Source organism: Siphateles boraxobius, unplaced genomic scaffold (assembly GCF_051911475.1).
Source record: "Siphateles boraxobius isolate OS27281-9 unplaced genomic scaffold, OSU_SipBor_1 41, whole genome shotgun sequence".
Classification (NCBI taxonomy): Eukaryota; Metazoa; Chordata; class Actinopteri; order Cypriniformes; family Leuciscidae; genus Siphateles; species Siphateles boraxobius.
In genome coordinates, this window is record NW_027509042.1 from 2,458,537 (window position 1) to 2,470,641 (window position 12,105).

The 12,105-nt window shown below is 36.5% G+C and overlaps 1 protein-coding gene across 1 annotated transcript; it reads left to right on the forward strand.

Annotated features, from left to right (window-relative positions):
• Positions 1-3,234: 3,234 nt before the first annotated feature.
• adora3a.2 (adenosine A3 receptor a.2) lies at positions 3,235-6,581 on the forward strand. Its single transcript, XM_077197764.1, has 2 exons — positions 3,235-3,624; positions 5,146-6,581. Exons 1-2 carry the CDS (start codon positions 3,293-3,295, stop codon positions 5,825-5,827), a joined length of 1,014 nt encoding a protein of 337 aa, XP_077053879.1. The 5' UTR covers positions 3,235-3,292; the 3' UTR covers positions 5,828-6,581.
• The last annotated feature ends 5,524 nt before the right edge of the window (positions 6,582-12,105 follow it).

Here is a 12,105-nt window from a genome sequence, read left to right on the forward strand (position 1 = left end):
GTTCAGGGATCAGTCCTGGCCTGCTCAGTCTCCAGATTAAAAGGTCCTTGAAAATCTTTGATGAGGTTTGAAGAAAGCAGTGGCAGCACAGAAACCAAAGGATATCCATGAGCAGAAAGCTTTTTCACACATGGAACGGCCTAAGATTCCAGTAGAGGGTGTCAGAAAAGCGAGAGTAAATGTTTTTTTTAAAGGGGTCATATAATGGTACATGCACTTTTACAAGTTGATTATACTGAAATGTGTGTTGGCAGTGCCTGTACACAACATCATATAAATGATAAAAATCCATCCAGTGTTTTTGTTTTAATCTCCTTATATGTTTTCCCCTGCCTCAAATTGAGCCGTTCGATTTTGTGACGTCAATAAAACGGACGCCCCTCCCACGATTGTTAATTGACAGCAGCGTTTCAACACAGACCCGCCCTGAGCGAGCTGTCATCATAGTTGCCATTTTTGATACACTGAAGCAGAATGGCGTCTAAGCGATTGTGTTGTTCTGTTCTTGGGTGTAATAATAAACACAGCAGTCATTTTAATGTTCCTAAATTCGAACCGCTGAAGACGCAGTGGCTGAGTTTTATTTTTGAAGGGAATATTCCCAACGATCTACGTAAATGCTTTTATGTTTGCGCTAATCATTTCTCACCAGACTGCTTTCAAAACAAGGGTCAGTGTAAATCTGGTTTTGCTAAGAAGCTGGTCCTGAAAACAGAATCGGTACCAACTATTCGTGTTCCTGCTGCGCCTCCAGTGAGTGTTACGTTTTATTAACCTTTAAATATTAATCTTTGCAAATCACGCTTTACGATAAATGCGGCTAATGTTTACATTCAGGGTATATTACAGCATGTTTTCTCTGTAACATTACGACGTTCTCAATATAATTCATAATCATACGTTTATAATGAACAACGCGTTATGGTTAATGTTTCAGCACTGACAGTTGTACCTAACACTGAGATAACGTTACGCATCACTGACAAGCCTACATTTACCCAAAAAAAGTTTTTCAACAGTACATAAGTACATAAGTTACAAAAATAGATCACAGGGACATTACGTTAACCAACCATTCAGAAACGTCCTGTTCGAGCCTTAATTGTCGAACTTCTTCGAGGCCGTCATCTTGTTCTGGGTCCGACTCCGGTTCAAATTGGTATGGTAGAACAGATGTTTTCACAGAGACTCCCGCTGCCATTCTTGTTGCAAAATATACCCTCAACTGTTGTCAAGGCAACACTCCACGTGCGTGGTGTCAAAACGCCCCAAAGATTAGAGGGGCGGAGTCAGCTAAGCTCATTATCATTTAAAGGCATATGCACTGAAACGGCGTGCTGAAAAAAAGCTGTTTTTGACCATGTAAAATTTGTGTTTTCTTACAATACTAATGATAATTTTAAATAAAAGTATATTACAAAGTTTTCATTTAGACCCTAAAGATTCATATTAACTTGTACAAAAATGGCATTATATGACCCGTTTAATGCTTTGTTAACAGCAAATAACATGTACAGAATTGTAACCAATATTAAAACATCAAAAACCAATATCAAAACATAATATACTTCAGAATACAATCAGTGGTACATAAGAGAACAGAAAGAAAAAAAAAGAAATAAGGAGAGAGAGGGTACATAACTACATAGATTCTTATCCAAAAATGTTTAACAAGGAACTGTAAAGGTACTATGAGAGTAAAGGATTCTCTACAAAAATGTTGAATCATTTTGTACATTGTTTATAGCCAGTTTGATTTTTTTGAACTCAGTAACATTATATTCTCAGAATCACTCAATTGTGTAATAATAAACTTTCTATGGTTTACTGATGGCTTAGTTCAAGTGTTTTCATACAATTTTGTTCACAAAACCAGAATGTCTTGCAGGTCAGAGGGATTCAATAATTTTTAATACAAGTGTATAAAATTAAATGTTTGCCTATTTGTAATTATTATAGTGGTTACAGCCCCTCTGTGGATGTAAAAGGTTTGAGGTCAGTTTTGTGGGTGGTTTGTAGTGTGCATTATAAGTGGGAACTTTTTCATAGAAACCAAGAAGTCTGAGTTTGAATGAAACTTGCTTTTTGTTTCCTGGAAAACTGGAAAGTCACATTTAATTTGCACAGTCATAAAAACAAAAACTAAACAATGGAAACCTTATTATGATAGACATAAATGACAAGCAAGAGCTGATATCCCAAAGCCAACACTTTTTTCTTTCTTTTTCAAATCATTACTTGCCATTAGTCTGTATGGTCTTGGATCCAGTCGAAAAGGAAAATGGTTTCAGAGGAGGACAAATAACTACGACTTGATTAAACATGTTTTTCTTCAAAATAAAGTGCACCGATGAATCATGCACAATAAGACCAAGAACAGGCACTTAAGGAAAATTTAAATAGGGTCAGTTTTGATTACTGTACATTTTGCTTGAACAAAAGCGATCATATACGACTCGCCTCTTGCAGGAAACAAACCAACAACTTCCTGCTTTATCAGACACGAAATTGACCACAATCTGATGCCGCACGACCACAGAGAAACATCCAAAAAAGAAATTCGAGCACATCAAATTTATAGATACAACATACTTCCTGAAACTGATATACGTACAGTACTTTTCAAAATATATTTTTTTATGTTTTTGAAAGAAGTCTCTTATGCTCACCCAGGCTACATTCATACATTGCATTAAAAAAAACTGTTATTTTGTGAAATATTTCTCACAACTTAAAATACATGTTTTCTATTGTAATATAGGCTATTTTAAAATGTAATTTATTCCTGTGATAAAAGCTGAATTTTCAGCATCATCACTAGAGTCTTCAGTGTCACATGATCCTTCAGAAATCATTCTAATATGATGATTTGCTGCTCAAGAAACATTTCTGATCATTATCAATATTGAAAACAGATGAGCTGCTTCATATTTTTGTGGAAACCGCGATACATTTTTATTCAGGATTCTTTAATGAATAGAAAGTTCAAAAGAACAGCATTTATTTGAAATAGAAATCTTTTGTAACATCATAAATGTCTTTACCGTCACTTTTGAGCAATTTAATGAATCCTTTGCTGAACTAAAGTATGAATTTCCTTCAAAAAAAATAAACAACACATTGTATACTTGCAGCATACAAGCCACTCAAAAGTACTGATGAAGCAAAAAAAAAAACTGTGTGTGCATATTTGGTTATGCATGCTGTGTGAGAGAGTGAAGACAACTTCCTATTTTAACCACTGCAATTTCAAGTAAGTTCCTGTAGAGTTTATGTGCCTTTAGACTCCACCATGGCTGATGGAGAGAAGGTGGTCTATACCTCTCTGGAGGTGCTCATCGCTGTGGGATGCTGTCTGGGGAACTTGCTGGTGATCTGGGCCGTGTGGTCGTGTCGAGCCCTGAGTAAGACCACGTTCTGCTTCATTGTGTCGCTGGCGCTGGCTGATTTTCTGGTGGGGATGGTTGCTGTGCCTTTCGCAGTTATAGTTGATGGACGGCTGCAGACTAGTTTCCACTGCTGTCTCTTCATCAGCTGTGTGGTCATTGTGTTGACCCAGGCCTCCGTTCACTCCTTGTTGGCCATCGCTGTGGACCGATACCTGCGTGTTTATAAGCCTCTCAGGTTTGAACATTTAATAGTCATGTTGCTTCATAGTGAGAGTCAAATTGATCAAGCTTACTGATTAGGAGGAAATCAAACGTAAGCATTTCTCAGAGATGATGCATGCTTTTTTTTTATCATACTGAATAACATGCAACCTGAAAAAATAACTTCTTTAGGTGTGAAAAGGCCGCATTTGCATGTGTGTATGTTAATATGTTAAGAATTGATTTATTATAATTTATTTATTTATTATATTACTATCATCATGTTGCCATTGACCTGCACAGAAAACTACTGTGGCAAACACAGAGCTGGCAAAGATATTCCTCCACAAGGAAAATTGGTTTTAGACATTTTTCTCCCGAATGCTTCCAGAATGTGACATTAAAGGGTTAGTTCACCCAAAAATTACAATTCTGTCATCATTTGTTTACCCTCATGTTGTTCCAAACCCGTAAGACAATCATTCAACTTCGGAACACAAATGAAGATCTTTTTGATAAAATCTGAGAGATTTCTGTCCCTCCATTGACAGCTTGCAACTGACACTTCAAAAAGTTCATAAAGAGATTGTTAAACGAATCCATATGAATTGAGCGGTTTAGTCCAAATTTTCTGAAGAGACTCGATCACTTTATATGATGAACAGTTTGAATTTAGGCTTTTATTTACAAATAGAAAGTTTTGACTAATTTTCATTTTTGGGTGAACTATCTCTTTAAATAGGGTCCACTGAACAAATGAAGTAAAACATGAAATCATAATTCTGATTTACTTTTATAATATGATTTTAATGTATTGAAATACTGCACTTTTCATTATGTAATTAATTGCCAAATATATACTTTTAGTCAACAAGGATGCAAAAATTAATAAAAAAAATGAAGCAACTGTTTTCAACATTGATAATAATCAGAAATGTTTCTTGAGCATCAAATCTTCATCATATTAGAATGATTTCTGAAGGATCATGTGACACTGAAGACTGGAGTAATGATGCTGAAAATTCAGCCTTGCCATCAGAGGACTAACAGTTAACATTTACATTAATTTGTAATAAAATTTTGTAATATAACTGTTTTTTTACTGTATTTTTGATCAAATAAATGCAGCCTAGGTGAGCAGAAGAGACTTTCAAAAAGAAAAATCGGTAACACTACAATAAGGTCTCATTTGTTACAGTGTTTATTAATCTTTGTTAATGTTTGTAAATAAAAATACAGTCACTCTTTGTATGTTCATATTAGTTCACAGTGCATTAACTAACATTACAAAACACAACTTATACAAACAATATATTAGTAAATATTGAAATTAACATTAACTAAGATTAATAAATGCTTTAAAAGTATTGTTCATTCTTAGTTCATGTTAACTAAAGTTGTTAACTAACATTAACAGATGAAACCTTACTGTAAAGTATTACCCAAAAATCTTACCAAACCCAAACTTTTGAAAGGTAGTGTGTGTACGTATGTATATACATACATACACAGTACCGTTGAAGATATATAAAGATAATTTCTCATTGATTTTCAGGTACAGAGGATCAGTCAAAAAGCAGCATTTGTGGGCTGCGGTCACTGTATGTTGGCTCTCTGCTTCTATACTAGGCTTCATCCCCATGTTCGGATGGCACAACGATGACACCACAACAAGAGAAAACTCTACTATTACATGTAATTTTATCATGGTTATATCCATGTCGTATATGGTGAACTTCAACTTCCTCGCTTGCATCCTGCCACCCACCATCATCATGATGGCCCTGTACTTGTTACTCTTCAATATGATATCCAAACAGCTGAGAAAGGAAGTTGGCCGCCCCGTGGAGTCACGGTCGTATTACCGTAAGGAGCGGAGACTGGCCAATTCTCTGGCGTTGGTGCTGGTTCTGTTTGCCGCTTGTTGGATCCCACTGCACATAATGAACACACTTCAGTATTACAACATTGTCAAAGTGCCTGCTATCGCCTTTCACATCGGCATCCTCCTCTCTCACGCCAACTCCGCAGTTAACCCCATAGTGTACGCTTTTAAGGTCCCTAAGATTAAGAAGGCATATAGAAGCATCTTGATGAGGCTGACGAGCACGGAGCAGAGGGAAGATCAGAGCAGTCAGACTTTGGAAAATAATGCCAGCAGCAACTCAAACAGCATCGTCAGGTGTACCATGAAAATAAACCCACAGGTGGTTTTAGCCACCAATCAGAACGGTTAGCATGAGTCTGTTCTCATGCACAAGAAGTAGGGAGACCAGGGCTAGAATTACACAGTCACAAGTTCAATTATACAAATGGGCTGTCGCTTTTGCATAGGTTGTGCTTGCTATTTAAAAATTATTTGAAACTTTTTCTATCTGGCAGCTCCAGTAAGATGTATCTTGAACTCTGTCATGGAAACTATGTATAAAAGCCTTAATTAAACAATTTAATAATCAATTAAAAAGGAATTTATAATATTACGCTGTACCCACATTGAACCAGTGGTTTGGAAAATAGATGGAAACTGTTTGATGATTCTGGCAATGGTAGAACAGGTCTATTATTACAATCAGTTTACACGTCTTGTTAAAACTGCAATGACAGTCATGTGTGTAAGAGAGTCACGTCACTTCAATTCATTTATAAGTCATTGGTTCTTAAGAATACACAGACAATAGTGAGTGATTCAAGCCATGTTTTATTTTCCAATGTATCAAATTCTGCCATCAGGGAAGCGTTATAGAGTCCTACTTTGTAAGAGCAACCGTTACAAAAAATTATTTTTACCTGTATCTATTAATATTTAAAATAGTAAGATGTAGTCATTGTTACAAATTCTTTTTAATGTTTTAATTATTATTATTTTAATTTTTTTTACCCTTTAATGTTGTCGCATGTTCTAGGTGTGTGTATGTTGTGTACTACTGCAGCTTTGGGTTCAAGACAAATTCTCTAAAAAAAACAAAAACAATAAAGAATACTCTACTAGAATGGTAGTGTTGTGTTAAATTAATATAGTGAAATCTTTGATTTTAGTTATTTGATGTAGGTCTCACGTGCTATCATTCAAATCCATCAAACATCTGCAACTCTGCTCTCTAGACATTGACCTCGGTCATTTAAATAAACACGGGTTACAAGCATTTAGACACAAATATTTCATATCCACATATCGAAGAAGGAAGAGAAACTGACAGAGTCATTCTGAGCATGCAAATGTTTTGCCATAACATGCAGCAGCATGTCAAAGCATCCACACCGTTCCTTCATAAGTTCATGAATGCAAATTCTGCAATTTACTCACCCCCATGTCATTCCAAACCCGTATGGCTTTATTCTTCTGTGAAAGATGATGTTTAGAGGAACGTCCATGCAGAGTGCTCTTTTTCGTAATGCTCTGAAATTGACACAAAAAAAATTTAAGAAAAATAATAAGTATCTATGATATCTTGCTTATGATTAACCCTTTCATGCATAGGTCACTAAAGTGGAGAGCTATTTAAAAGCCATTTCTTGTATAAGCATGGGTTTTGATGGCATTGTTGCACATTAACCTCTACAGCGGACTCAAGTGCATCATCCAGTGCTTAAGTATGTGGAATATTTATTTTCCAAACCAAGATTGCCAATGGTCAGTCAGAAATGCCAAGTAACATCTTAGGAATCATCTAACATCTAAGTTAAACTTTCCAAATATTGATTTTAGATTGGGAGGAAATTCTGATTAATTATCTGTCCACTATATTTGGACATCATGCATCACTAGCTATATTTCAGCTACAATTCATACTATAACTGTGACAGTTGTTCTTGAAAATACTTCATCTGCAGTAACTTTTTTTTGGCTAAATAAAAGTATGTGTAATTAGATTCAATAGGTTGTAATTTGCAGTTAATTAAAAAAAGTAATTTGATAACATAATGTATGATACATGTAATGCATTACTCTTTACATCAGAACAGTAATCTGATTACATAATGCATCTTACTTGTAATTTGTTACTTTCCTCTTAACATCAAAAAAGTAATCTGATTACGTTATGCAAGTTACATAATGCGTAACTTTGCTTGTTACATCAGAAAAGTAATCTGATTACAGGATGCACATTACTTGTAATTTGTTACTTTACTTGTAAATTGTAACATCAAAAAAGTAATCTGATTACGTTATGCAAGTTACCTGAAATAGTCTGAGTTAGGTTTTCTACAGAGTTGTACCTCCAGTAGAGGATCTATATTAGATATATTTCTTTCATGTCATAACCTCCAGGTTTAAATGCGATTTTCATCGTGTTCTTAGATGTTTGGACTCACTGTATATTAGTCTGGACGTTCCCTCTGTCAAGCGCTTCCCTGTAGTCTCCATAATGGATTTACTGGCATCGGGCCAAGTGGAAGTGAACAATGCTGATCCCTGAGGGAACGTTTGGAGCGTATCTCTGGGAGGAGAACTGGATTTCTGAAAGATAGCCTACGTCTCAGGCCACTGTGTTCTTTCCCTGTACAGTGCAATATCGGCCTCGGTCCAAACAACGTGGATTTATGATGTTCATCTCCTACGTTATTATTTTTTCTAACATAGCTTGAGTTCATTCTGCTGATTGAGGTTGAAAATTGTACAATATACCTTTTGGCACTGCATTGAAAAGCAATATCCAAATCAATTCTCATAAGACAGTGCCTCAAAAACCAGGGAATATGAAACCACACATCTTAACGCCGTATTTAATTTTATGCAAATGACGAGAGAGAGAGAGAGAGAGAGAGAGAGAGAGAGAGAGCCCGCTCGATATGCTGTTCTCATGTGTACCTGGGTGGGTGTCGATTGTTCAGACAATAATGTTCATTAGATCATTAAAAACAAACCTGAGAAACTCTGAAAAACTCGTATATAGCGGCCAGCCTTCCTGCGCTTGAACGCCTTTGGTTATTGCAGGTGGAATAGCGTGATTCAATCATTCAGCATTTAGGAGAAAGGGAGTTTCCCCATCGCGTCAGCTCTGACGCAATGTCGAAAGACCTATCTAGAAAGGTAAAAATGTCGAGGGACCTATCTCAAAGAGTAGGAGGTCTCTGCGGAACAAAAGTGGGCGTTTCTAAAATTGTGGGTGTTTTCACACTGGTGGGTGTTTATAAATCATGCAATGAAAATGATGCCCTTCTCCCGACCCCACGCCTAAGACCTACCCACATTGTGACGTGGGCAAATCAGGTAACGCGGTTGAAAACGCCCCTCCTTTTTATGGCCTCGCCCCCTGATTTGGTAACTCCTATTACCATCTGCAGAGACCTCTATTTGGAGTCAAAAAGGACTCTTTCATTAAGGTTTTGATGAGAGAAAAAACTCTCATGAAAAAACTCTTTCATGCAGGTTTTGTGGAACTTATCTTTAATAGTATCTAGGATGCTAAGGGCTTGCTCTAATATCACCGCCATAGGTGCTGCTATATGGATACTTGTTTGCACAAATCTTACCATCATGATGTTATTGTTGTCAGTGGTTGCTATGAATTCTGGATAGTTGTAAGGGTGATGCTATGTGGTTGCTTGATCAAATCTCGCCGCCATGATGCTTTTGTTGTTAATGGTTGTTTGGGAGCCTTGGGTAGTTGCTAGGGTGTTGCTATGTAGTTCTTAGGTGATCGCGAAGGGCTTGCTTGATTGTTCAATTCTCACCACCACAATGCTAGAGCATTCAACCAGTTCACACACTCACACGCCACACCGTGTATTTCTCACGCTGAAAAGGCAATGCCAACCAAGTTGTCATGCAAGCTTTATATATAAGGTTGTATACGAGGCGCAGGCACACAAAGTGAAGTTTCCTGCCGCCAGCAGGTATCTCGGCCAGATTGCGTTCGTTACTAGGCAAAATAGATGCGCGAACAAACGGAAGTGTACGGAACATTCTCAGCCACCGACTCGTACGTTCGTTACTAGGTAACCAACAACATCGCGCGAACACACGTCGTGATGGAGAATGTAAGTTGGAAGAAAGCTCGTCTAAAATTTTTAGGCTTGAACATTTAATATAGCCCATCATACATTATTATTGATGCAGTCAAAAACTCTACAACTACTTTGCAACCAGGCCAGAAGCTTTTGCTCAGTTTGGCTAGCTTACGTTATCTGAAGCTAAGGGAAATGTTAGTGGTATGGGAAGGAATGAAGATGTATTTCTTCATTTTATTTTAAATTATATATTATACTGTATTAATAGTCTTTCTAGTTACATTAAGGCTACATGTATTAAAGCAGAGTGCTCTGGGTAATATTTTATATCCTGTCAAAACATACAACATTAATCATTGCCATTGCATTTGTAATTTTCAAAGACGTCAGGGAAAAAGCAAAAAGATTTGTTTTTCCAAACTGTTTGGAGCAATTTGTTATATTTTTTAATTTTTTTGTAATCTTGAAATATAACATTAGAGTATATTTGATGTGATGAATTGCTCTGTCATTTATCAGATTTACCAATTGTTATAATTTCAATTTGTGCTGGTTAATTATGTACAATGGGTAAAATTGGGGGGGGCGGGGCTCCATTAGGGCTCCTCCCCTAACCGCACGTGATCTCACTCCAAGCTTTTGATACAACTTGAGAACCCTGACTCTGTGTAGTTGGTAGGGTGTTTTTATGTGTTCCTTGCTTAAATCTTGACACCATGATGCTAGCGATGTGAACGGTTGCTAAGGAATTCTGTGTAGTTGCTAGGGTGTTTTGTGTGGTTGCTTATTTGAATGCTGAAGTCTCTGTGATATTCCAGTGTCTCTGGCTGGGTTTCTCCTTCAGTGTAAGCTAATGCCATGCCCTTTATATGAGTACAATAGTTTTTGTTTATTTGCAGACATTATTAGAGCACTTCTCTGACGTAAACAGATTCATTATTGCTCTATGCACCATGCTGGTTGTGTGTGGCACATTTACTGCTTACCGCTCAAGTCAATAGTCCTATTGGGCAGCCCGAAGCCCTTGTGCTTGATACGATGATCTCTTTCAATTAAATGACAGCATACGTCAACAACAACTCAGGGCTTTATGGTTCTCTTGTCACTCGTCTCTGGAAAACTGCACAGACGGTTATGCTTGATGAGAAGTCCCAACCAATAGGTTTGCATGAGCGTTGCATAATTTTCAGATTGCATTTGCATTATTACTTACCTGTTTTACCTTTTGTAATTTGTCCATCATATGCAAACAAAGGTCAAGACTAGAAACAGCCGTGTATTAGGTTTGACCGCTAAGAAAAGTAATAGCACAACCTCACTTCAACACAAATGGTGTTGGACTCATTAATACAGAGTATTAGAGTGCAACAGTGCCTTCCTCCCATTTAATTTTTCCCGTACGGAAATTTAAAATAGTCTTTGTTAAAGAGTTATTAAACCATGCATGAACTAAGCCAATCAGCTAAGAGATGAATCACAACAAACTTTGATTTGCAGCTAAACCGTTTTTGAAAATCGGACAAAAAGACAAAGGTACAAGACTGTGTACTTAACTGCTTTAGTGAGGAAAAGAACTAATCGAATTAAAAATGATGGAGGAATATAAAACTACTCATTAATGAATGTTCATTATATGTATAAAAACTATTTATTTTAAGTTTATTGCAAAATATGCATTTACACAAACATTTCAGTATTTTGAGAGCGTAGAGAAATCAACTCGATTACATCATTCGCAGTGCTGTTTTGGAGCTTGTTGCTTTTTTCAACTATCTGATTGGTGTAATTCTGTACAGCATAATGGGTAATGTAGTTTTTCACCAGGAATTTTACTGTTAATGGAATTGGAATTATACTGGAATTATTTTAAAAATAATATGACATCTTCAGCAGAAACAAATACCATGGATTAACAATCTTTTACCTCACAGTAGGTTTGTCTTATCATTCAAAATCAGTTTCCTTTTTGAGAAAATAAATTGAGTTTTTACTTCCGGAACCAAACTGTTGCACTCTATAGTGATGCTTGACTTATCATTAATAATAGTAAATCTAAAAAGTACTGCATTTCTTTGTTATGACATTTAGGTGTCTGCAACATCTTAATGGAATGAAACTAATCAAAGAGATTGCCTTATTACAACCCAGGCTCATGGGAAATACGTTACTCTGCCTACATTTTTGCAAAACCTAAAATACGTACCTCCAGGTACGTTTCCCTGCACTTTTCGAGTGAAAAGTCCACTAGAGGCGCTAAGTGGTATCATTTTTTCTCCGTTCCAGATGGTTAAATAAAGTTTATAAAAACAATAATATGAGTAATGTTCAGACTTCTCCGTAGGCCTATACACTCATTTTAATATAAATTAGGAATTATTTCCACGCTTTTGAGGTGCCACACAGCCCAGTCTCACGGCAGTTCGTGATATGGTCACGTCATTTAATCTACTGGTTCGTGATACTGACACGTTTATTTCATTATTTTCGTGATATCAGCATTTTTATTTAGCCTATTTATTTTTTTAGTAATGTAATGCACGATTCTTTCTGCCAGGCGTGCTGC

Bases quoted from the DNA above. Each gene is read 5' to 3' on its own strand.
- adora3a.2 (XM_077197764.1), top strand. From the start codon at position 3,293: ATGGCTGATGGAGAGAAGGTGGTCTATACCTCTCTGGAGGTGCTCATC. The intron at 3,625-5,145 runs GTTTGAACATTT...ATTGATTTTCAG, and splicing joins CGTGTTTATAAGCCTCTCAG to GTACAGAGGATCAGTCAAAA.